The sequence below is a fragment of the Ascidiella aspersa genome, chromosome 9, assembly GCF_963924565.1.
Source record: "Ascidiella aspersa chromosome 9, kaAscAspe10.2, whole genome shotgun sequence".
Taxonomy (NCBI): Eukaryota; Metazoa; Chordata; class Ascidiacea; order Phlebobranchia; family Ascidiidae; genus Ascidiella; species Ascidiella aspersa.
The window spans coordinates 11,559,843-11,586,316 of NC_139455.1; the positions used below are offsets into that span (position 1 = coordinate 11,559,843).

The 26,474-nt window shown below is 38.6% G+C and overlaps 2 protein-coding genes and 2 non-coding genes across 4 annotated transcripts; 2 read left to right on the top strand and 2 right to left on the bottom strand.

Moving 5' to 3' along the window:
* Nucleotides 1-56: 56 nt before the first annotated feature.
* LOC146133003 (uncharacterized) lies at nucleotides 57-3,599 on the bottom strand. The gene is made up of 2 exons (XM_083397625.1): nucleotides 3,345-3,599; nucleotides 57-3,203 (listed from the first exon to the last, which is right to left on the bottom strand). Exons 1-2 carry the CDS (start codon nucleotides 3,597-3,599, stop codon nucleotides 57-59), a joined length of 3,402 nt encoding a protein of 1,133 aa, XP_083253751.1.
* A 73-nt stretch (nucleotides 3,600-3,672) lies between these two features.
* LOC146133004 (uncharacterized) lies at nucleotides 3,673-5,652 on the bottom strand. Its single transcript, XM_083397626.1, has 3 exons — nucleotides 5,135-5,652; nucleotides 3,965-5,035; nucleotides 3,673-3,806 (listed from the first exon to the last, which is right to left on the bottom strand). The coding sequence occupies exons 1-3, from the start codon at nucleotides 5,622-5,624 to the stop codon at nucleotides 3,673-3,675; spliced, it is 1,695 nt and encodes a 564-aa protein (XP_083253752.1). The 5' UTR covers nucleotides 5,625-5,652.
* A 16,007-nt stretch (nucleotides 5,653-21,659) lies between these two features.
* Nucleotides 21,660-21,741, top strand: Trnas-gcu (transfer RNA serine (anticodon GCU)). The gene has a single exon. It is a non-coding gene; the product is annotated as a tRNA-Ser (tRNA).
* Nucleotides 21,742-21,744: 3 nt separating this feature from the next.
* On the top strand, nucleotides 21,745-21,816 carry Trnaa-ugc (transfer RNA alanine (anticodon UGC)). The gene has a single exon. It is a non-coding gene; the product is annotated as a tRNA-Ala (tRNA).
* Nucleotides 21,817-26,474: the final 4,658 nt, after the last annotated feature.

Below are 26,474 nucleotides of genomic sequence, written 5' to 3' on the forward strand. Positions count from 1 at the left end.
AACCCATCTCAGCCAGAATTGATTTGCCAGGTATTGCACCTGGCGCCATCGCCGCCTCACGTAGTTGTCCTTTCGCAGCGACCGAGCAACACCAAATGATTCGGCGTTAGCGGCTCGTCGCTTTCCGGATCCATCGTGACTGGTGTAAGCGGGCGCGAGTTTAGAATCGCTTCTACTTCCACCATAAACGTGTTGAGGGTCTCGTCACCAGGCTGTTGGCCAGCCATCAAAACATTCAGAATCTTGCGCACTGAGCGAATTTGCCTTTCCCAGACACCGCCCATGTGACTGGCGGCGGGCGGGTTGAATGCCCATTCGACGTTGCTCTGTCGCAGATTGTCAATTATCTGAGATTGATTCCAGTCCTGCAATGATTTGCGGAGAACGCGCTCGGCCCCCACGAAGTTGGTTCCGTTGTCGCTAAAAATCTTTTTGGGTTTACCTCGGCGACCGATAAATCTGCGAAGCGCGTCAATAAACGAGTCAGTTGTCATTGAGTGTGCGATCTCAATATGAACCGCACGTATCGTTAAGCAAGTAAACAAGCACCCGTAGCGTTTGACTTCGCTACGGCCTTGTTTAACCATGAGCGGACCAAAATAGTCGACGCCCACAAATGAAAATGGCGGATGGTGAGGCGTAATGCGCTCACGCGGTAAATCGGCCATCTTCTGTTGTCCGCTGGGCGCATTTCGTCGGCGGCAAAAAATGCATTTTCCAAGCACTCGTCGTACAGCAACTCCTCCGCGAACGACCCAATATCTTTGGCGCAGCAAGTTCCATGTTAGGCCCATGCCAGAGTGGCGAACTGTTTGGTGGTGATCCTCAATAATCAAGTCCGTTACGTGGTGTTTGTGTGGCAGTATCACAGGATGCTTCAGATCGTATGACACCGGAGCGTAATTAAGGCGCCCTCCAACGCGCAAAACGCCTTCGACCAACATCGGGTTCAGTTTTTGCAAGGTCATTTTCTTTAGCGCGCGCTTACCAGCGCCGCGCTCCTTTTGACACTGTGACAAAACCCGGATTTCTTCTGGGAAGTTTTGTTTTTGCACGTACTTGATCACTGCGCGTTCGGCAGTCTTAAGTTCAGGTACAGTCAACAATGATGCAAACTTCGATTTCTTATTTCGTATGTAATTTACGAAACGCAGCAACCAAGCTACAGCCTTTTTCAACCTCGTCCATGACGAGTAACGATGTAGCAGCGTATCTAAACAGTTGGGATTGTGTGAAAAGAAGTGGACTTTCACATCTGACGGTGGCTTCTTCACAAATTCGTCAGGTAGTTCATCGGCGTATAGCGGACTAGACGGCCACTGGGTTTCATCCTGATACAGAAACGGCGGACCTTTGAACCAGCGGTCTCTTTCCATGAGGGCCTTAACACTCAACCCCCGGGACGCGTCATCGGCTGGATTGAGCTTTGTTGGCACGTGTCTCCATTGCAATGCATCCGAACCCTCGTCTATCTTCGTGAGCCGATTCGCTACAAAGGTAGGGAAACGCTTCGTTTTGTTGTTGATGCACCGCAAAACTGACGTTGAGTCGGTCCAAAACACAGACTTTTGAATTTTCAGATTCAATTCCTTTCGTAAAACCTGGTCCATTTTCACAGCAAGAGTAGCTGCAGTCAACTCCAGCCTCGGTATTGAAACGGTTTTCAGTGGAGCTAGGCGTGCTTTAGCGAACAGAATAGTGCAGTGTACTCTTTCTTCGTAGTCAACGACTCTTAAATACGACACTGTTCCATAACCGTATGATGAAGCATCCGCGAAATGGTGTAAGTCGTAGCACTTAATTGTTTCGACGTCGTTTGGTTTCAAACATCTGGGAATTTGTACGCTGGATAAATTTGGCAACTCAGAGACCCACTGGTGCCACGCACTAGCAATGTCGTCCGGCACTTCTTCGTCCCATCCCAGCTTTTGCTTACACAGCTCTTGCAGCAGCATTCTGGCCTGCAACACCACAGGTGCCACAAATCCCATAGGATCAAACAGGGAACTGGTAACAGACAATATACCCCTTCTCGTGACAGGTTTTTGCTTTAAATTAACGTCAAACTGGAAGGCATCAGACCGAAAATTCCAGCTTACTCCAAGTACTCTTTCCACTTCGGCGTTTAACGGAAACGACGACTTAGCTGTGTCGCCTACTGGAACGGCGTCCAAAATCTCTTCGCAATTGCTTAACCATTTTCGTAAATTAAAACCACCGCGCTGAAGCAATTCGCGTAGTTCTTTGATTAGTTTTGTTGCCTCATTAGGAGTTGCAACAGACTTTAGGCAGTCGTCGACATAGAAGTTTTCATGGACTGTTGCAACAGTTTCAGGGGCGAAATCCTTGCTATGATCGTCTGCGGTCCGTCGAAGACAGAAACTAGCGCAGCATGGCGACGACGTTGCGCCAAACAGGTGAACCAACATTTGGTAGTCAACAGGCTCTTTAGTCGTATCGCCGTCTGGCCACCAAACAAACCGTAAGCAGTTGATGTCCACTGGATCGACCCTCACTTGGTGGAACATCGCTTCTACGTCAGCAACTAATGCAATTTTCTCTTGGCGGAATCTTAGCAGTACACCTACGAGGCCGTTCATTAAATCGGGTCCTTGTAGCAGTTGATCATTCAATGACGTGTTGCGGTACTTTGCAGCGCAATCGAACACTACCCTCACCTTTCCCGGTTTTTGCGGATGGAGAACGGGGTGATGCGGCAGGTACCATACTTGATCATTCACAGGCTCCTTATCGACACGGCGAGCGTAGCCATTGCGCACATACGCTTCGATTGTCTCCTTGTATTTCCTGCAAAGGGAGTCGTCTTTGCTCAAACGGCGCTTTAGGTATCCTAGTCTTTGCATCGCTTGTATGCGGTTGTTCGGCAGGTTCGGTGAGCCTGCGCGCCATGGCAACCGCAACTGGTAGTGACGGTCCTTCAGTTTCACCGAGTCATTCATCAGCTTGAGAGCGTACTTGTCGTCCTTAGACATCCCTACGCCGGGAATCAAACTGGAATCCTTGAACTCCGTTTCCCACATCTTCTTGACTTGCTCGTGCAGCAAATCGCATGACAAATTTACGTGGTTGACTTTAACGTGATGCACACCGAGATCACTGGACTGAGACGAAGCGGGACCAAACAGTGACCAACCGAGCACCGTCTTTATAGCGCTTGGCTCACCTCGTTTCCCTCTTCGGTCCTCTTCGACCCAAAACACCTCGGGCACGTCTAAACCAATTAGAAGTAGCACTTCGTCGTTAGATGCTTTCGCAAATTCTATCCCCTTTAAGTGTGACCATTTTTTATCGCATCTGTTGGGCGCAACAGGTAGACTTTCAACTGTAATCACACAAGGCAAATTGACAATATTTTCTCCGTCTATGGACTTGACGGCTAGCTTGACGACTGCACCGTCCTTTGACATAGACCTTCCGTTTACAGTAGAAAGCGAGTACTCGATTTCCTCGCCGTTTATTTCAAGTAGCTCGAGAAGACGCCTGTCGCACATCGTGGAGTTAGAACCAGAGTCCACAAAGGCATACGTCTCGGTCTCGTGCCCATTATTGCCTACTACTTTTACAGGAACAATATTCATATACACCCGTTGACCAACCTGTGGACGTACTGACGCCTTAGCGGCACACGATGTTGAAGTGACGGCCGGCTTTTCACCGTCTTCCCTTGGCGGTTCTACTGGCCTCTGGTTCTGATTGTTCCTCGGTGGAAAGCTGGCGTTTTTGATGTAATCGCGATGCAAGAGCGTGTGGTGCTTGCGACGACATCCTTCCACTGAGCATGAACCCTCCTTATTACAACCTCTTGCAATGTGACCTCGACAAAAACAGTTGTCACAAAGCCTTGCTCGTCGCAATACATTTAGGCGTTCATTCAATGGCATTAGTTTAAAGTCGTAGCAACGTACTAACTCATGTGCGCGATTACATACAGGACAGTAGTCACCTGGCTTTCCCATTCGACCAGGTTGTCTCTCACCCAGTTTTGTGGTGGTGACGCTGGTGGCGTGTGCCGTCGCTCGAAGAGCTCTCGTCTGGGGCTTCACTGCGGCGCTTCTCTGTGGAGCATGCTCTCTTTTTTCACTCATCATTCTACTAAACAGCGTGTGCGAAATCGACGCTTCATTCTGCACAAATTCCACTAAATGCTGAAACTGCGGCTCGGTACCGCCAAGCTCGATTTTTCCGGCGTGTCTTTTCCATCGTTGCTGCATGCTAAATGGCAAACGTTTAGCAATACTGAGCAAATGTTCGAAGTTATTTATGTCAGCAAAGTAACCTAAATGAGACAGTGTCACATTACATTCCTCCAAATTACGTGCAAGCTTCTGTAACCCATCAATATCGTCAGGCTTCAAACTTGGACCAACTGTTAATCGTTCAACGTAGGTACGGGCAATGATAAATGGGCGACCATAATTATCGTGTAACACTTGTCGAGCCTTTTTGTACCCAGTACTGGCATCGAGTACAGAACAGAACGATATTAGGCGTTTAGCTTCGCCAGTGCAAAACTGTATAAGGTAGCTTAATTTCTTTCCATCAGTCATGGCGCGACTGGCGATATGTTCGTCAAAGGTCGTAATAAATCGTGTATATTGTAGAGGATTTCCATCAAAATTTAACAAGTCTGGCTTTGGCAAATCCATACCATCTTGGAGAAGAGAAGCAAAATGCATAAATTCACTAACCTGCGGCTTCTGTTCAGCCGTACTGGTAGACACAGGGTTAGGCGACGCTTGGCATATACCCTGAGGACGCGACAGTTCCTCCCAACTTGCTTGTGGTTCTCGTTGCGATGGCACGACGTTATTTGACTCCGGACTTGTTTTTACAGGAACTCCCATATCAGCTTCCACTTGGGAGCACGGGGAAACATCTGTCGCAAATCGGACGGTGTCCCGATGACGAGACACGTGTGAACCTGTGACCGATCGCGCCTCCCAAATATCGGCTTCAACCGTCGCGACTTGCAGCTCGTGGTCTGCCCTTAGGAGTTCAAGTTGTCTTTCTTTTCCTTTTTTCAGTTGCTCGAGTTCATCTTCCCTTTGTCGTTTCATTTGTTCAAGTTCAGCTTCCTTTTGTCGTTTTATTTGTTCAAGTTCAGCTTCCTTTTGTCGTTTTATTTGTTCAAGTTCAGCTTCTCTTTTCTGCTCTTCCTCCAACTGCTTTCTTCTAAGCGCTGCCTTTTCTTTGCGAACAGCAGCTTCAGTGCGTTTGGTGCTAGACCTGGAACTAGCATGGGACATATGCGTTGTGGGCCTAGATGACCTTGAAGAATGACTGTGGTTAGACTTGTGACTGTGCACCTCCTCTCTCTCTTTAACTTTAGAAAACCACTGCTTAATACGCTCGTCAAATTCTTCTTTTCCACTCTTCATGCTGGACAGTTCTTTCTTAGCGCATTCTTTATGTTTCTTATTTTTTGTGGCATTAACATAAGCGTAATGTGATTCCAGATACTCTTCGTACAACTCAGCAATTAACGACAGCTTTTTGTTTAACTGGTCGACCTTATTAAAGTCAACCATTAATTCCTCGGCTTCTTTGTACGATAAATTAAGCTGCTTGACGATTTCATTAAGCGTTGCCTTATTTACAACCATGTTGAAACAGTCAATTAAACTTCAATGTTCTCACGTTAGTCCTCCAGAAAAGTTGAGAACTTCAATGTTCTCACGTTAGTCCTCCAGAAAGGTTGAGAACTTCAATGTTCTCACGTTAGTCCTCCAGAAAAGTTGAGAACTTCAATGTAACGGTCGTGGCTGCACCTAAGCGACCTATGTAGCCTGGCCTACATCAACCGTTGCATGGGTATTTTTTGTTGGAACGCGTCCCCGCCAGCACTGCCTATAGTTGCCACACAGTCTTGAACGGTGACGGTTCTCTGTTAAACAGAACGAAAAATCAACACAACGAAATGCGATTATGACGTCATACACGGCTATGGCAGACGGGCATTTACAGCATAACATTAACAGAACTCAAGATATTCGTAACTTAGCACAAACAATATTAATCCTAATTAAATGGCTTTTTACTTTTATATTGACGACAAGGAAATATAGCCACAATAAATGTACGTACCAACTTGTTAGGGATCCAGGATTAACTTGGATATAATCAGTCACGGCTATGTTTTAATTGCAATTTAAAGTTTGTAATCAATTACTAAACAAACAATAAACGTAATATTATTAACTTCTTACAAATTCTAAGCTTAATACGACTTGTCAATACAACTAACTAGTACAGAAAAACCCAATTTACAGTTAGCAACTAAAAGTTAAGAACTTGCGCCATGTGCTTTTTGCTAGCAACATTTGAGAAACTAGATGAGAAAAACCGAAACATTGTGACGTCATCAACATAGAAATTAAACAACGTTTCTCGCTGTAACAGTAAGCATGTGCCGTTTTTGCTTTACACGTTTAAGGTTTACACAAATTAGTAACTTAAGAATACCTAAATTAAAATAGGTTCTTCTGGCATATATTTCTTCAACCAACGTTTCGGCTTACTATACGACAAGCCTTCGTCAGGAACTGACACACATTTCCTGGTTGACTGGGAGGCAGAACTCTTGCAATTGGTTCTGGCCTACTGTACTTACTTGTTACTTGGCATCCATGACATTTCTTACACAGGGTCTCTGCATCTATATCCATCTTCGGCCACCAAACTTTACAACGAAGCCTGTTCTTTGTTTTCACAATACCCTGGTGTCCCTTATGAGCAAGTTTCAGTACAGCCTGTTTTTACACAATGTCTAACCATTGCTAGTTCTTCATCTTTTTCGGATTCTCTTTCCACTTCGTTTGATGACATAGCAACAGGTTGCTCAACTTGTCCAATAACACTGTTGTAAATACAGCATGCTGAATTAAGCCTTGACAATGCATCGGCAATTACTTTTGCCTGGTGTGTACACCACTTTAAAATCATACCCTTTAGTCTCAGCACCCAACGTTTAATACGTGCTGGAGGTTTTGATGACTTTGAGTAAATAAACTGAAGTGGTTTATGGTCAGTCTCTAGTTCAAACTTCTTTCCGAACAAATATAAATTAAACCGCTAACAATCCCAAACTAGAGCTAATGCAGTTAGACTCCTTGATGCATAAGATATAACCCTTCATTGACCACATTGCCACTGAGTCCGAATTGCACCCAATCCATATATATCCATATGGAGAAGCATCTGCAATTACTCTTGTTGTGCAGTTATTACGAAAATAGGCAAGTGTAGGTTATCTGCTTTTGCAATTAAATCCTTCAGTCTTACAAATGCAATGTCCTGGGCCTTGCTCCCTTGTAAACTTGACACTTTTCTTTGTTAAATCCAAAATGGGTCTTGGAATTGAAGATACATTCGGGATAAATCGTGCAGAGTATTGCACCAATTCCATAAATGATCTTGCTTCACTGGCAGTTTTGGGAGGTTGAGCATTCTTGATTGCTGCTATTTTCAAATCATGGCCAAAAAAAGTAAGTTTAGCCATACGAAATTTGCACTTTTTAGCTTTCAGTGTCAGACCACACTGAGACATTTTATCCAACACAGCATACAACCTCTGATCATGCTCTTTTCTTGTACGCCCATGTATAATAACATCATTTGCAATGTTTGCAGTTCCTTGACATCCCTTTACAACATCCCATATAATCTTCTGGTATTTCTCTGGCGCAGAGTTTAAACCAAACATTAGTCTAGTGTAACTGTACAAAGTACAATTCCGTGTGTGTGATAAATGTGGTGATATGCCTACTGTGCTCATCAAGTAAAATTTGATGAAATCCCCACTTCAAGTCTAATTCACTGAAAACAGTACTTCCATTAAGCTCATAAAGCAACTCTTCCACTGTGGGTATTGGGTGTCTTTCCCTTACAAAAGCTGTATTAGCCTGTCGCATATCCACACACACTCTAATCTAATGTCACCATCAGTTAGGAATAACCACAAATGGAGAAATCCAACCAGTAGGCCCTTTAGGCGCTTCTTCGATTATCTCCTCCTTTAACAGCTCTTCTAATTTTAATTCCACTTTTTCTCTTGAAATGGAATTCTTCTCACAGGCGGTGTCACCGGTTTAACTTTATCATTGATGTGCAACTTCAACTTGTAGTCCTTCAACAAACCAATTCCAGAAAACAGTTTTGGAAATCTTGACAAAACATCATCATACACAGAGCTCACACAACTTGGCCCCAAGTGTAGTAATCCTAACACTTCTGCAGTATGCTTTCTAAGCAAGGTGTGACCCTTTCTTTCTGTAACCATGAAAGAAATATGCCTTGCACTCTTGAAGATTGTCTTTAGACTTTACATGGGCTGTAAAAGTTCCTAAGGTAGCAAAAGGTCCCTCACTTCCATATGCATACAACGTCTTGGCAGACTTTCTGGTTTCTGCTTTAATTTTCTGCTTCTTCAGCCATTCCCATGTATCATTGTCAACAAAATTTGCTGACGCCACAGAATCAACCAAAATATTTGGCAAGGTAACACCACCAATTACCAGTGTCACTGTATAAAACTCTGTTAAAGGTTTTAGACCAAAAACAAATCCATCACCATCTTCCTTCTCTAATCTCTATTCCATTTTGTAAAGTGTTATTATTGGAACGCCTTTCAAAAGTACGATGTCCCTCTTCACCATTATATTTTGATGGCTTGAAACCATTGGACCAACACTTTAATAAAATCAATCAAGAAACTGCGCTAGCAAACTAATTTTTTTAAGCATTTTACGCAATCGGACAATATCAATAAAAGTTATTTCAGAAGGGTTTATTTGCGTGTTTAGGCTATATCACGTCGGTCGTCGGTCTTACCATTGTATATTCTGATACAATTAAAACGAAACTTAACAACTGCCTCTACAAGTTAAACATGTATTAGATTTTTTTTTTCGCCTCCGGTGAAGAGCAGCCGTAGGCAAAGTCCGAGTTCGGGCCTTTTTCCGAAGAAACAGAGTAAAGTTACCGAATTAGCACCGATCGTCTTTCTACGCTAAAGCACTTCTATCGTTTACGCTTTTGTTTCACTGTGTCCAACACTCCAGTAGCCTTGTCGAATGCCTGTTTTACCCTCCAAACATGTAATAAATTGAAAGACAAAAATCAAGTGACACATTGTAGTTGCTGAAACATGCTCTGTTATTTTCAAAACGCCACCGATAAACAAAAATATAGGCATTGGAGGCATTAAATACTCATTTGGTTGTGTTTTTTCTACCTTTTACCGCTATGAGGCGTTAAATCTGTGCGTATAAATGCGTACCCCTTTTCAAAAGCCCAACTAGTTCTAAACTTGTGGACTGCATATCAACTTTTTTGTAACGTTATGTTCTAATTTACACCGGATTCTTTGGGATGACGGCAATACGGATTGGGTACACCAACGTAATTTATGAAATATCGAAGACGAGAATCGTCATAAAATACTAGCAGACGATCAAAACCAAAGATTTATAAATTACGAAGAAAGTCACTTTTTCATGTTTTGTTTCTCTACTATCACGTTTACATTAACGTTGTTACTGTTTAAATAAAATTTGATTTTTTAAGTATAGGCCTAATAAATGGAAGAAAAAATACCTAGCTTTAGAATCAGAACTGGTTCATTTTGAACACTGTTCTGGCACAACATTCGTTGCCTTTCCCCGATTCAATTTCGGCGAAGTATAGTTTGCTAGCACGTCATTTAACATGTTTGAGTGCTGTTTGTGTATTTTCACATAAAAAACACGAAAAAGCTTTATTAACGTAGCCAAGTCACATACTATAAAGATAAAGTAATTCTGTTGGTTACATATAAAACATTGTAACAAAGATGTAATATAGTGCAGCAAATCATCGTCGTAGGAAAACAAGGCGCACAAAAATACAAACATTACATTAACGAGCCCTGGCTATTGCCTGGAATCTTTTCGGGGTCTGTAATAATGACACTTTGTCTGTATCGAACGAGGGAAAGCCCCAAGATGGGTCGCATTCGAATGTAAAACACCTCAGAAATTTCACGTAAAAAAGAAAGATCTGGGCTTTGGCCATCGGTTTACCAGCGCATCGACGTTGCCCCATAGGGAAAAGGGAATGATGTGACGACTCTTCACGAATTTCCCGTTTTCGTCCAAGTGTCTCTCTGGCCTAAACTAGCCCGGATTGGACCAGAAGCGTTGGTCGTGGTGCACTTGCCGAATATTCGCCAACACCTAAAAACATTGAACACGGTTACAATGTGTCAACCTATTTGTAAAATATGTGTTATTACCAGCAGGGTCACTATTTTTTTATTGGCAAAAAACGCAAAAATCTTGTCGAAATACACATTTAAAATTTGTCAAGATATAGCCTAGTTTAAGAGCCAAAATCGTACAAAAATGCACTTTAAATGCAATATTAAGGTTGCTTTTCCGCTATCTGTTATCTTTGCTGCTTTCTAGTTCACCATTTATACTAGGGATCACCAAACTTTTATAATAATAGGCCGGGTAACTGTTCGGCCTAATGATCGTGGACCGGATTATCGTTAAACGAAGAAAATGCTAATACTATTTAATAAAAAACTGAAGTGGGCTGGATGAATTTGTCACTTAGTTTAAAATTTAGTCCGGAATTGCGTCCGACATCATCTCAAACGAATTTCATTTTTAAAGGCAATATATGCGCGGGCCTGCTGAGTCAACCGCGCGGGTCGTAATTTGATGACCACTCGTACTTCGTTTAATCTTTTAATCAGGCGTCACCAAACAGCGGCCCGCTAAACAGATAGTTTAAATCCTCCTTTCCTTTGCACTCTTTTGTCGGTGGTAATTTGCAGCAAATCTATTTGCCATTTCACAATACGCTAGATCTAGGTTAATTCGCGTCTTTTTTGTCTTACAAAACGTTGTCACAGGCTCAGAGCTCTCTCATCTCGTTCAACTAGCAGCGAAAATGTTACTTGCTTGCGGCCACACCTTACCTTAATTATGTTTTCAGTAAAAGAAAGCCTAAAGATAAAAAATGAAGAGAAGCCTTTATTTTTAAGTAACCGAATCATTTGCAAACTTCAAAAACAAACCTGATGTGTTTCAATATAAGCCATAGTGTTCGGCTGATAGCATGAATTGCACACTTTTACACAACCGAATGATTTCCCTTAAAATATCAAACACCGTTTATGAAAGACATTCACAAATGTTCTATAACGTTAAATCCTAGACTTTCGCTCTTTTAGTGCAGATATTGGCAAACTACGTGGAAAACTCGTGCGCCTAGAGATAGTGTGCCGCCTTTTGGATTTTCTTAGTATGCCGCGAGCTAAAAAGTTTAAGAACCACTGCTTTAGTGGTATCGACAATGATCCAATACGAAACTAACATAAGATTTTTTTCTTTTATTTATTCTTTTAATTATTTTTATTTATTTATTTAAGTTTGCGATGAACGTAACTTAAAAAGGTAATATTATATAATAATTCTAAAAAATTATTGATTTTTTTTACAATCGAAGGTAACTTAATTCCTTAACTCTACAAAAAAAGTCGCACAACAACCTAAAAACTATTATCTTTGTACGATTTAGGTTGAATAATTTTGAAACCTTGCTCACATTATTGACGCCCTGTGGTATCTATTTGGAGGAACACTCGTTTTGCAAAAAAATACGAGCTATCGGTATCTTAATAAAATGCCAAGGACCGGACATTCATATGATCAGAGTGGATTATAATTGTTTTTTATAATTACCATGGTGTTGGCGGGAATGTCGTATCCCTTTAAGCGCACGTTGCACTTCGTGACGTACGGGACACTTGTAGGTGCGACGGTCTTCCAACGTGATACCTCGGTTATAAAGGCGTTGAGAAAAGGCAAGTCCTGTAGTCTACTAAGGGACGGCCCTTCATCAGGATCTATAAGGGAGAGATTATAAACCTACCAACAAGCAAGCTTACTATGGTGGTAGTTTGATGCTTATTTAAACGCAGAATTTGTTCACATGGAATTATTGTATCGTTTGCTAAAACATCACAAAAGCAGGTAAACCAAATTAGGATTCTAAGTTTGGTTGTCAAAAAGGCGCACATCCTTGATTGACAAATAATAGTTCGGGATTAAATGAACCAAAATACCTCTGATTTTCAAGCATCACACGAATACAGCAATCAAATTGTTTTTTTCTTAGGTTTGCAACAAAAAAAAGTCTTTAAAAATGTACTTTTGTGCTCACCAGTGAGCCTATCATTGAGAATAACTTTCATGATATAGCCTATACAATAATATCAATAATTTTAAAAGCTATAGATATTTAAAATCTAATTACGCGAAACTATGCGAAAACGGCACGAAATTCGTTGCCACAGTGAAGACGACACACACGATGTTAATATTAATCTGGCTTTAGGTAAATATATTTCTCATGATTTAATGTTGATTAAGGAATTATTACAAATAAAAGTGTTAGCGCTGTCTTATTAGCATAATCAAATTTAAAACCCACCCAGGACACGGTCCAGCTCTTCTTGCAACGTGAATTGGGGTTCAGAAAAATGAATAAGGCAACGTCTTTGTAGAATCAATGCTTCCCATCAGAATGTCTACCACGTATTGGTAGCACTGCGCGTACTGCGTCAAAAAGTATAATTAAACTTAAATTTCAGTTTGTTTGTTTGTTTGTTTGTTTGTTTGATTATAAATTAACTAATGACACATGGCTAATATCAAACACATGGCTAACATCAGGCAAACACCAAAAGACAACAATCGTTTAAGGTTTGATAGAAAAACGTTATCTTTTATTTCTATTTTAATGATGTACTGGTCGAAATCAAATTTCCGGCAACCTTAAGCATTAATTAAGATTGTATTTAATTGCAACGCATTAGGTCAGTAAATTAAATGTTTACCGCAGCAGTCCCCCAGAAGATAATTACCTCGAACGATTCGCCTCTACTGACTTTAAGCAACTCGTTGAGATATTCGTCGATATAATCGCGATGATTTTCGGGGTTGTAACTCGTCTCGTATTCACCAACCAAGTTCTTTATTGTTTCTTAAACGCAATATGCTAAATTGTTAATTGATGTCTTAAGATCGTTCTACATTGGTAGCATCGGCAAATTGAGCTTATTTGCTTTAGCAATTTTTCCAATTTTAAAGAAAGAACGTCACATTTGAGTGACAAAAGCAATTACAGCATGAAAAAATTATGGAGAAAACATTATGGAAGCTTGTCGTCTTACCTATCACCTTTCTTTGATTTTGAACGTCTTTCTTAAACTTTGCTTTAAAGGGCGGAATATGACGAAGCCAGGGCATAAACAAGAGAGTGTTTTCTTTGGACTACAACAAAGTTTGGCGTTATATAACCATACAATTTTCTAAGGTTTCAGTTCTACTGAGAAATCGTTTAATCATGACGTTTAACATTACATCTGAAATCGCCAATTTCGCTGAAAAAACGGCAATAGGCCCTATGCATAATGAGAAAATTTTGTTTTTTTAAAATCGGTACGCTACTACTATATTAGGCTATAGATATATATGAGTTATTCTTACATGTTGTCGATAATTGCTTGTAGGCGATTGTCGCCGTACTCGTATTGCTTTCCCATAAGTACATTGGCAGCAACTTTGGCCGCATACTGCGTTAGGTAAGGCTACAAAAATATCGCACAACTATTGCGTACCCACCGGATAGTTTCTGGAAGAACTTGGACTGCGGCCTCCCGGCAAAGTTTTCCGACTGTCTAACAAACGCCTACAAAAAAACGAAGCCAGTATCGTATTATTAGGTTTAGTATGTTCATAAAAGGGTTTCAGATTCCAATCTGAACAGCGCTGACATACTTAAATAACAAGTTTCTAATAGGTGTATTTCAAGGAGCACACTTGATCAATATATTTTGTGAATTTTGCCGATTCCATGTTAGGTAAACTATAATGCCATTTTTTGCATGTCGAGCCAGCCAGAATGACTTCCAACTAAAAGCACATAAAACTACTAACAAATTAGCAAAAAAATCCCCTATTGGGTTTTATTGTTATCTCAGTTATGGACTCCAGGCCACGAAGTACCAAACAGTCTTTTGCTCCCATTTCCAAGAGTAATTACGTTGCCGTAAGTTGCGGCGCATCGGGCCATCATCGAAGTGTGATGGGTGCAAAAAAAAGACCCCATTCCGATAAAGGGAATTCCCCTCGGACCCGGAGGGCCATTCTTCGGGCGGCGGTACTATCTCGCCAGCAGATAGACAAAGCAAAATGTGACGGTTATAAATGACAACAGTTGCCGTAAGCGTCATATTTTACTAATTAGCGCTAATACCAAAAACGGAATTTCGGTGCTATATATTTTTAAACATGACAATAATATGACTCTATGTTTTTAGCATTAAATTTGTGCTAATCTATGTAATTAACAAATCGCATGCAATTTTTACATGTATACAACTATCGATACACTTGTTTCACCTTGAAATTACTACAAAAATTAAAAAAAGCGTTAATCGACAGATTGTTGTACACGTATGTGTGTGTATCCTTTATCGCCTCTAATTAATAAAGGTATTTTAAACAAGCTTTTATATGGAATACAATAATTACGACTGCAAAAATTCAGTTTTGACAAGCATTTGAAGGAAACTTTTCAGTCTTACAGAAAATTAAGTAGGCTGGCATATTAACGATAGATTGATGAAAACGAATAAAATATTGAAGTCTAATATTTCCTAAATTATACTATTTGCTTTTAAGGTCTTAGCACTGGGTAACACAGAAGGATAAATCTGTTCTGAATGACTTTGTGGGCTCACCTACTGCAAGCGCTTATTACTATTCAAATACCAGATTGTTGTGTTGCAAAACAATGTGTCAAGATGATGACACAATGCAAATTGGAATAACGAAATGAAGAAAAAAACGCTAATATGGGCAATAAAAAATAAAAAAAACAATGAAAATGTTTTTGTTTCGTGAGCGTGAGTACCCTCACTAACTCCCTCATCAACAAAGAAGCTGTCTGACCAACATCTAAGACAGACCTGGGCAACATACGGCCCGCGGGCCAGATCCGGCCCGCCAAGCAATTTAATCCGGCCCGCGGCTTATTTTCCTTACACTACATAGGATAAAACAAGGGCGAGTTTCTATATGTTTGGTTGTATCGTAAATTCTCTTTCCAGGGTCGGATCTAGTCATGACCCCGCCAAACTCTAAATTGTTTTTTCGCGCTTCGCGCGAATCTCTGTGTTTTCTCGTATGTTCTGTGTTTCTCGTATGTTACACGCGATTTTTGGGCATCTTTACAGACAAATAGCGTCCTATGCACTGTGACAATCTCCCTAACGAAAGTTTAACAAACTTATTCTAAATTTTTCGCCTCGGTCGAAAGTATTCCGTCTATAAAATAAGAACGAAATACCGACGGTTTTCTACACTTTGAGATATACCGAATCACATTTTGTCAACCTAACTGAGTTAATGCCATGTTGTGTGTTTCTCTCGGTGTATATCGTTTTTGCAATATGGCTATTGTAACGAAAGTAACACATCGGTAACTTAAAATCTTAAAAAGACGTGATGCGCTATAAACATGCTAATAATATGATTTGTTGCCTTGTAGGAAACGTCACAGTTGAGGAAGTTCCCGGAGATTTCACCCAGAGTGACCTTGAAACCGATGACGTAATGATGTTGGATGCCTGGGATAAAGTTTTCATTTGGATTGGCAATGGCGCCAACGACGAGGAAAAAAAAGAGGCGCCCAGGTAAATACCAGCCAATATTTTAAATATGATTATTCATTCGTAAAAATATGCATCACGTGCAAAAAGTTTCAATATTTACAAATAAATAATACAGTTAGTTTCGCGATTGTCAGGCAGCTATATTCAATGGATAAGACATTATAGTGAATGACTTGACTGACGAACTATAAGGTCCTATTTTTAACTAATTCAACTAGACTAAATTAAATTCATAATAAATTGATTTGTATTTAGCCTATGTTGTTTAGACCAGTGTTTATTAAACTTTTTAACTTTTGTACACCCCTACCAGAACACCAAATGTAGGCTAATTCACCCAAATCCAAAATGGATATAACTGTAACAATTATACCTGTGCGTGATAGGCATGATATACAAGAACAAGTTTTTGTGGGGTTAACATTGTTGTTGCACTGCATTTGGCCTAACATTCACGAATAGTGATGTTTGATTTTTTAGATTCGTTCAAGTTTTTAATTGGCTATAAACAGCGAATTTAAAGTATTTACCCATCTCAATTGTTTGCAAAAAAATTGTTCAACCTCCAGTAAAACATTAACCAGTTAAGAAACCTTGTTTTTTTAGACAAATGACTTAACTCAAACTGACGTATTTTTTTGAAATATGGTCAAAATGGTTTGATAGCCCGGAACACGTGAAACAGCTTTGTAATAGTTCAACATTTCAAAGCTCTCAAAATACCTATAATTCGGCGTTGTATTTGGCAGTACCAGCACTGTACTCAATAGAATATGCCAGGCCCATACCGCTTTGGCATACTCATTTGTTTTTTTAAATTGAAAAGTTGAACGCCGAAGTCGTGTTGGTTTTACTATAAATGTGTTCTAAAAATGTTTCGTGCAATCAATCTCTACTTTAAAAGTGTTTTTCGCCATTAAATAAATAAAAGTGGGCGAAGTAAAAATATAAATGAAGTAATTTTTCATTTGTGTGTGCCTTTAGGCTACTCAACGCTATAAAATAATATTTCAACGTATGATCCTACTGTGCAGAACAAACGAGTAGCCTATTTTATTCAGCTGAAGAAACGTTGATATAATTCTTCACTAAACTATACCGGTACCGAGAAGTTTGGTCGGCACACTTTCGCATTAACAAAACCTCGAGAACCTGGCCTACGACCACAGAATAAATCTATAATATATATTTTTAAAAGTAGGCCTAGTCTACGCCCCCAATTTTTTGGGGGCAAATAAATGCCGACATTTTGTGACATAGCCTAGGTTTCCTTCAATTTATAGACTTTACTCGATTTATACCCAGCTATTTTTGTGTGTCGTGACGAGTCAAAAGATGCAAAATCGTTTTAAAAAAATTCTTGTTTTATTACATTTTAAATCAAAATTCAAACAAATAAAGTTAAAATATTATTAATCGATTTGGTTTGTTACAATGAACTTTTTTAGTGGAGTTTAAAAATTAATGGGTGAATCACAACTAGTTAAAAAACAGTTAACAGCATAAAATAGCAAAAAATGATATTTGTAATGTTACCAATCTACATAAGACTTTCTTGCGCAACGCAAATAGCTTCACTGTTTTACTTGGAAACAAAAAGTTTAAAAACACCCTCTGCCCAAAGTAACCTATACCTGGGTATATAGGAACTCGAAAAAGTAATAGGCCCATACTTTAAAAATATTAGATGATTCCGATGTAGATATTTTAGCTTTGTACGTTTAATTGTGCCTTTCCATAGTATAGCCTAGTCCAGGGATGGCGAAGCACTGGCCCGCCACCACAGATGTTTAATGACCCATTTGTCTGTCTAGAAATACCGAAATGTTATTATCAATCATTTTCATGAAAGGATAAATGTAAAAAAAACAGTTCTTCGTTACGTAGCATTAAGCACCTAACAAAAAATCAAAACGACGCTCCTGAAGAAGAAAACCTCTTGTGCAAAAAAAATGCAGGAAACTTACTTTTCCAAAGCAAGCTGATTAGTTGTTCATTCACGTTATTCTACACTTTGAGTTGAATTGCATTGTGACGTCATAGTATTGCATTGTGCTAATGAGAGTTACGTTTTTACAGCATTGTGGGCTGTACGGTCACAGTTTTAAAACTGTTCGTGATTGCTTCACACAAAAAAGTGATCCGTTAGAGGTTAACATAGCGGAGCTGATAGCAAAGAAGCAAGTACACCCACCCAATTGATACCATTAAAAACAAGTGTTATTTTGTGTATATTTTTAAGAGACCGTGAGCAATTTAAAAAGTTGCTGAGGGACCGTTGCGCAATTATTCTAAAAAAGTATGAGAACCACTGGGCTATATGGTCAGCATGTCACGAATTATGCTGTCGTGCAGTAAAGAAACCATCCAAACGTTCTTACCGAGTTATCAAGCACTATAGGTTTCACCCCAATCTTGCCTGGAAGACCTAGTTAATGATAAAGTTATGCTTTAGTGACATATTTCGAGTAAACGTTTACTAATCAAGTTTTCTTTCTGTGGCTTAAATGTTCGCGACATTCTGGTCGTGTGCCGTTTGGAATAAATAATTACTGTCTGGTCCCGAGCATCCTTAGTTAATAGCATCCGTGCAACAACACGAGATTTTTTTACTGATTTTGGGGAGAGTGTTTTAAAAATATCTAATGTCCATTTTTGTCAGCAATTAAACTTGAATTGACTGACTCGATCGCGAATCTCTGGAGAAAACCTAACGTCTTGAGAGAACCTAAGTCCTTTTGGTGATTGCTCACGACGAGGGCCAATTTAAAACTCTTATATAATCGCGGTCGTTATGTTATTAGTATGGCGATTATTTTTTGACCTAAAAAATAGGAAATTTTGACCTGAAAAATCAAAATTTTGACAAATTTTGACCTAAAAATAATTTATTTTGACAAAATTTTGACCTGTTAGAAATACATTGATTTAAATACCCTTTTGTTGTATGAAGTACTGCATTAGTGTCTTTACGTCGTTAACCACAAGTTTTTGATGTTAGGCTGTAAAACTCAAGAAAATACTTGGTTGATATTTTTGTCATATTTTTTCAAAAAAGACAAATCATTATAAAATTACCAATGAAAAAAATAAGCTGGTTATTCTAGAAAAAATTGCATTTGTCCAATGGGATGGTTTCCACCACTAGGGGTCGCGCGGACCGACTCAGATGAAGTCGCATTTTTTTACAATGGCGATAGGTCTGAGACTGGCACTATTTGGTCGATAATTCAGTTATCAGGGCCGTTTGCGACATTTTGACCGGTTTAACTAGTAAGTTTATCCCTGTATCACTATCAGACAATTTTTTTTTTTTTTTTTTTTTTTTTTTTTTTTATCGCAATTGCTTTTTCCAGTCATCAAATTGTCCTGGCAATAAATTGTTGTAATTTACGCTCTTTCCATTCCCCGAACCAAAGACTAGATTGTTATTTAAGTTAGTTCACGATTTTAGCTTGTTGTCACACTCAGAAAATGTTTCACGAGAAATTTGGTTGGCAAGGTAGCTGTGGTATGTTTTGGGGTAAGCTTCTAGTTATTGATCCAGAAAGTGCATTAAACTAACATGCATTTACAAAGTGAAAGGGTTTACCATAATGAAGTTAGATATATTGGTCAATTTTTACTAATAATGTTGTTTATAATTTTCTGAAGTTAGTGAGAATTTTGTGTAAACTTCTAGAAAATACTTGTTTGGTAATATTAAACCTGCTATGCATTCTCTCCCTGGGTTAACAATTTATGGAACTAAAGAAACTGATACTGGAATGCAATTTAAGCAGATGCTGCTTTCCAAGTGATGTAACAGGTAAAAGTTTATTTTCTACCTCTAGTGCTCTTGAATTAGTTTGTTATATGCAGTTTTTATTAAGTTGTGGGATTCTTTAACAGCGTTTGATTTAGTTGAAATAAATAATAATCATTACCTTATAAAAATTATTTATACCTTTTTTATAGGTTTGGAATCAAAACAGACTAATCTGGAAATATAATTTCTACGAGGGAAGTTTCAAACAAGCCTGCATTAAAAAACACTTTTAATCATGTTCTTGATGTCATATACTACATTTCACACTTAACAAAAAGTCAACAGTTTTGCTTGTTTTATTAAACTTCATAATATGCATTTATTTTTTGTATGATACGAAATGAAACAGTTGAGCTAAACGCTGCAAATTAAATTGATGCTTGCAAAACCACAAGTAAAAAACATTCTACTGAATTTCATATTAAAATCAGTACAATATTATTCCAGAGATTTGACTACTGTTTGAAGAATGATAAGATTCATTGTAGTTGTGACTTGTTTGTAACATTGGAAACTGACAAACTTCTTTCATTGTCCTGGCGTTGTTCCACAAATATACGGTTTCTTTGTGACTCTAAAATATTCTTTGGAATTCAGCAAGTGCCTGTTTTTTTCAGCCAAATGCACAAGCTTGCATGATAGTGTCTGCTCTAGGGCTCCAGGCTATATTTATTCAACTTTTGTAAAACCACATGGGGTCACTATAATAAGATAACATTTACAAAATTACACCTATTTCAAAACAGTATAACAGTACAAATAGTTAGTTGTTTTAAAAGGATGTGGATCACTCGAATATTTTCCTAAGATGTGAGGTATCTTGTATTAAAAGGTGTTAAATCAATGTTGAGTACAAAATAAATATCTGGTGAAAATTTTAAGTGCACAAGCAATACAATGTCGTTTAGAATACCATATAGAAGATATATTTTTGAATTATAAATGTCTGTTAAAAAGTGTGAATGAAACAACCTGCAAAATGCAAAGTTATGGTTAAAAAACAGCAGTACCACAAAAACTACAATATTCCCTCATAAAAATGCTTATTTCAACTTTGTTTGCAACTAGCTGACCTTAATATTCTAATTACATTTTATTTATAATTTAAAGTTGACGCAAATGCTTCCTGGTTTAAACCGAAACCCTATTTTAAGTACAAAATCAAAGTTGTAACAGTACATGTTTCACAACTTCTCGCTACCAGTATTTGAAGAAATTGCGAATAAAAATGATTATATATATTAATTAAAGTTTACTTAAAACGAATAATCAGCTTCACAATAGATTCTACAAAAACAAAGCGCGAAAACACGTAACTGAAAACAGCGAATAACCATTGGAAAAGATAGGCGCTCGCAACTGTTCATCTGACTCACGCAACGCCTCTAGTGGTGGAAACCATCCCATTCAGAGACGCCTGGGTGGTTAATTATACCGGCTCGCGTATACCGTATATTGCTTTAATCAAGACATAATACAGTTAAAATGTCGTTGTACATAAATCAAAACTATTTTTTTGTTGATAAAACTGAACAACAAATTGTGAGAAAACTGAACGACAAATTTTTAAAAAGCTTTTCTGCAAAACACTGAACACTTTATCTGTGTTTTGAAATAAACCCTTTTATTATAAATTAATACTCCGAAGCGGCTTTAAGTTTAAATTGGCCAAATGTATACTTTAAAATGCGCCCTTGGACAACGTCATTAGGTTACTGCCACATATAATGCAAACTTAAAAATTGCGTTATATATGTGCAAACACTTTCCTGGATAACGCATTAACTGACATTCATTGGAGCTAACCTGACTGTTGTACAATTTTGTACCAGTGGGTCACCCGGTTCGATTTGTTTTCGACGCTTGTATAGCTAACAAGTTAGGAAAATTATTGACTTTGTATCTGTTATAATAACATGTACAATTGTACGCTTGGAGCTTTCTGTGAACTATTCAAATTTAGCTATTCCCGCATAACGAAAAGTTGCCAAAATAAATTTTCGGTCCATATATTTACTTTAAAAGCCTGTGGATTAATGAGTCGTGAAGGCGATGTAATGGGATTTTAAGTTAGGAAATGCTTTTCGAGGCAGACAGCTGTAAGACGAGGTGGCCGAGTGGTTAAGGCGATGGACTGCTAATCCATTGTGCTCTGCACGCGTGGGTTCGAATCCCATCCTCGTCGCATGGGGATGTAGCTCAGTGGTAGAGCGCACGCTTTGCATGTGTGAGGCCCCGGGTTCGATCCCCGGCATCTCCATTATTTTATTTGGCATAAGATTTAATTTATATTTTTGTGAAACATATTTGATTTATCGTGGCCTTTACAGATATACAATATTATTCTTTCTAAATTCCTACCGTACGAAAACTTTTTTATTGGTTTCTAATATGGTTGGCTTTGGTTGTGTGGGGGTATGGGTCCGATTAATGAGTCTTCATTTATATAATTGCCAAGATGAATCGACCACACTCCTACAAGATTTGAGATGGCCTGTCTTCGTGAGGCCAGACAGGTCCAATTCTTTCTTTTAGTTCAGATACATGAACAGTCAATTTTGCTGTCTTCAGTCAAAGCTGTAAAAGCCTCTCTCTGGTTCAGTCACAAAAGCACTCCAGTTTGCTGTCTGAGTAGAAGCTATAAAAGCCTCTATCTCTCTCTCTCTTTTTATCTCTCTCTCTTTTTATATTGATTGAACACGCTATTTATAGACGAGAATCAGTTAAGAAAATTTCTGCGATAAAGAAAGATTTACGTCATTAATTCTTATAATACTTAACAAAATATCACGTGATAACAAGGCGTGGTCTAAACCTTTTTTTCTCTCGACTCTTATAGACGGAAATAATATTTTTGTCCAAATATGGCTTGAACAAAAGCGCTTCGATCTACATTGCGACGTAACTGGCGTTCGATTCTAAAAATAATGGATTGTTGACAATAAGGCGAATTTCAAAACAAAGCGCTCACATTAAACGGATATACGTAACATCACATACAGCTCTGACGCATAAAAATTGGTGTAACAAGGCATTCGTTGCAAACTCTAGCAAGAGATATCGGCAATCGAATTTAAACAAAATCTTTCATGACGCAACATTAAGGCGATAAAACAAAGATTTAATTTGATGTACTGACGTGTTGCGACAAATACTCCCTTTGCAAAGGTTTTGCAGTCATTTCGAATATATAGGAATGACATTCTTTTCCAATTGTTTTCGTGTGTTGTGTTTCAGCTGTTGTGAAATGCTTATGGAGCATTGGACGCGAAATTGTCCGATCATTCAACGCATTTGCGCAATTGTTTTTGGTTCGATTCCTGATTCCTCGAGAAAATTTTCGTTTGTGCCTGAACTGGCAACGAGGATTTTGATGTCAGCGTTCGCTGGTTGCTTGAAATGTGTTTCATCGACACGCCAGAGCAGTTTGCTGTGGCTTTTTGCTTTTCAGGAAATCTGTGCGGCTTGCAGGTGAAAATCCCTGCGCGGTGCGTTGCAATTCTGACGTCACCAGGAAGCCGTTGTTTTGCGCGTTGCATCTCGATCTATCGCTTTGTCCAACGCTTGTTGTGTTTGTTTTCTGAAATTTCAAAATATTTTTCCGGCAGATGTGTGTTCGAAATTATCTGTAGCAACACTCAGTATTCAAGTTATTTATATTTTGGTTATAGACACACATATTTTCTATACTTATATATATACATAGGCGCGACAGGTTACACTTAAAGTTTGAGACAATTAATTACTGCAATTTGTAATTACTCACGTTACATCTTTTGCGATTCAATACAAAATTAAATTCTTTTGATTTTTAACATTGAGCAACATTTCCTTAAAAATTTGCATTTTTTTTTTTAGTTTGCACAATTCGTTCAATGTAAGTTTTAAAATAACGACGCATCACAAGAAAATACGCTTTGAAGTTGCTGCTTATTCACTATTGCTTTCAACAAAAGGCAGGAAATGGGGTGTTCCTAAAGTTGTGATTTGAAAGCTAATGTTTCGCGTGTGGATAAATCATTATGCTTTTTGATACGAGGTATTTAAACTCGTGTGTAAACGCGGCTGCGTGATGAGAGAAAAACAGACAAAAACCCAAAACGTACCAAATGTTTTAAAGAATTCGGAAATTTAACACGAAATTATTTCGTGCACAACAAAATTAAGTCGTGATTCACAAGTTTAACGCGTTGATTTCAAACTATTGAGCTCCAAGAACAAAAATTAAGCTCTTTTAACATTTGTCAAAAGATCGTGCGATCGACGTTTAAGCTTAGACTTCATAGATATAGACTATACATAATTTGCGAAATGCGATACATAATGGTTTGATAAACAGTCGCATAAAAACAATTTACAGACCTTTCAGTCGATATTTTTACTTATTATATATATATATATATATATTAAAAGTATAATAGATTTTCACCTGATAAACTAGGCAGAATCAGTTATTGTGAAATCCATAATTCCGTTTCGTTTTCCATGATTCCAAACGGTGGTGATGTCTTTATCGGCAACGCTTGTTTGTATTTCGTGTTTCGAATTCCAAGCAAATGCTTTGCTGACGCTATGGAGCGTCTCTTCACGTATCTTTCGATGAGATTAATTTCTTCTAAAGCTGGCTTCTTGCAAGTTCCAAACATGACAGTTTTTAGGCGGCCGTTTGTAGGTGGTCCATACAGATTAAGGCACATATTTTTTTCTTCGAGCTTCGTTTCTTCAGTCTTCTTGGGAAAGTAGTTTGCAGGTGGTTCGTTCCTCACTCGCGGGCATCAATTTGTGGAGGGTATGGGTCCGCGTTAAATGTGTCTTCATTTATATAATTGCCAAGATGAATCGACCACACTCCTACAAGATTTGAGATGGCCTGTCTTCGTGAGGCCAGACAGGTCCAATTCTTTCTTTTAGTTCAGATACATGAACAGTCAATTTTGCTGTCTTCAGTCAAAGCTGTAAAAGCCTCTCTCTGGTTCAGTCACAAAAGCACTCAAGTTTGCTGTCTGAGTAGAAGCTATAAAAGCCTCTATCTCTCTCTCTCTTTTTATCTCTCTCTCTTTTTATATTGATTGAACACGCTATTTATAGACGAGAATCAGTTAAGAAAATTTCTGCGATAAAGAAAGATTTACGTCATTAATTCTTATAATACTTAACAAAATATCACGTGATAACAAGGCGTGGTCTAAACCTTTTTTTCTCTCGACTCTTATAGACGGAAATAATATTTTTGTCCAAATATGGCTTGAACAAAAGCGCTTCGATCTACATTGCGACGTAACTGGCGTTCGATTCTAAAAATAATGGATTGTTGACAATAAGGCGAATTTCAAAACAAAGCGCTCACATTAAACGGATATACGTAACATCACATACAGCTCTGACGCATAAAAATTGGTGTAACAAGGCATTCGTTGCAAACTCTAGCAAGAGATATCGGCAATCGAATTTAAACAAAATCTTTCATGACGCAACATTAAGGCGATAAAACAAAGATTTAATTTGATGTACTGACGTGTTGCGACAGTTGCTAGTGCAGGACTGCAGGTCATATCATATAAGCTTAAGGCAGGGGTCGGCAACCTTTATTATGCACAGGGGCGGATCTAGGGGGTGGGGCGATATGGCCATGGCCCCCCCAAAAACTAAAAAATATGTACATTTTTTTTACTTAATAGGCAGCTTATTTTCGCGGTTCCCTAGGTAGTATGGCCTATTTTCGCCAAAATAAGACATGTTTTTAAGCTTTGTAGTGGTGTACGAGCTTATGGCGCCATATAATGCATATTTCAAAAAATGGTAAAATTCGTTTCGCGCACTCGCGCAAAGCGGCGTTTTTCAGATTTGCATAGACGGCTTAAGTGACCGTACGCTGACCTCGACTATATAATAACTAACTTAAATCCAACTACAATTTAAAAGCTTTTTTGTTGTTAATGCAAGTCTGTATCGGAACCAGCCTGCCAAAATCTGAATCGGAACCAGCCTGCCTCTTTGACAAATTAGACACGAGTCCATTTTAAATACTTTTTGACTATTTTAAGTGTGTAAATGCAAAAAATTTTCGCGCTTCGCGCTAATGATCTTTATACATCCAGTGTGTTTACGTTTTGATGCTCTTTTTGAACTAGATCAACGCTTCTTTACTGTTGCGCCGTGGAAAGCTGCCAAGTGCGTCGCGGTCAAACGAAAAACGCATTCAAACATAATCGACAAATATTTTTTAACCATTTTTTTTAAAATGTAACAAAAACAAGAAAATACCGGTATAGCAAAAAAATCGAATTTTAAACCAAGTATACGCTTTTTCAGCGAATTTGCGCCAAGACTTTACTGCCTCCTTAAAAGTAATTATAAACACGTTTTTAAAGTGCAAAAAAATCCGAGGCCCACCTGATTCACAATTGTTATAAAGTTTTAATAACACAAAATCTCATTTAACATATGTTGTGCGGCCCGCAGAGACCTTTCTGAGTTTGGTTTTAGCCCGCGACTACTACACAAAGGTTGCCGACCCTTGTGTAAGGATTTGAATAACCTATCCAATCTGGTACACCCGTGTACACCCCATCAAAGTGGTACACCCTGGGGTGTACGATACACCCGGTTGAAAGTTCACCATCAAAAATCTCACTAATGCACGGTTAAATAGACTCCGTCTTGAAATATTCCCTTCTGTTTGTGCTAACTAAACCTATTTTATACCTTCTTTCTTTCATAACAATTTAATGGGCTACAGAATTTTTGTAAAAGAAACTGAGCCATGATAGAAAAAAGGTTGAGAACCACTGTTTTACATAAACTACGCTAATGTAAACAACTTTAGGATATCTGTCTTAAAAGTTTGTGACACCAGGCAAATACCGCATTTCATCATTTTTTCCATGTTTTGTGTCTGCCTCGCAATAAAATGTTTGG

Bases quoted from the DNA above. Each gene is read 5' to 3' on its own strand.
- LOC146133003 (XM_083397625.1), bottom strand. From the start codon at position 3,599: ATGAATATTGTTCCTGTAAAAGTAGTAGGCAATAATGGGCACGAGACC. The intron at 3,204-3,344 runs GTTGAAAGTCTA...TGGGTCGAAGAG, and splicing joins ATTTGCCTTGTGTGATTACA to GACCGAAGAGGGAAACGAGG.
- LOC146133004 (XM_083397626.1), bottom strand. From the start codon at position 5,624: ATGGTTGTAAATAAGGCAACGCTTAATGAAATCGTCAAGCAGCTTAAT. The intron at 5,036-5,134 runs AAAAGGAAGCTG...AACTGAAAAAAG, and splicing joins ACTTGAACAAATAAAACGAC to GAAAAGAAAGACAACTTGAA. The intron at 3,807-3,964 runs GTGACTACTGTC...TGTAATAAGGAG, and splicing joins TGGTCGAATGGGAAAGCCAG to GGTTCATGCTCAGTGGAAGG.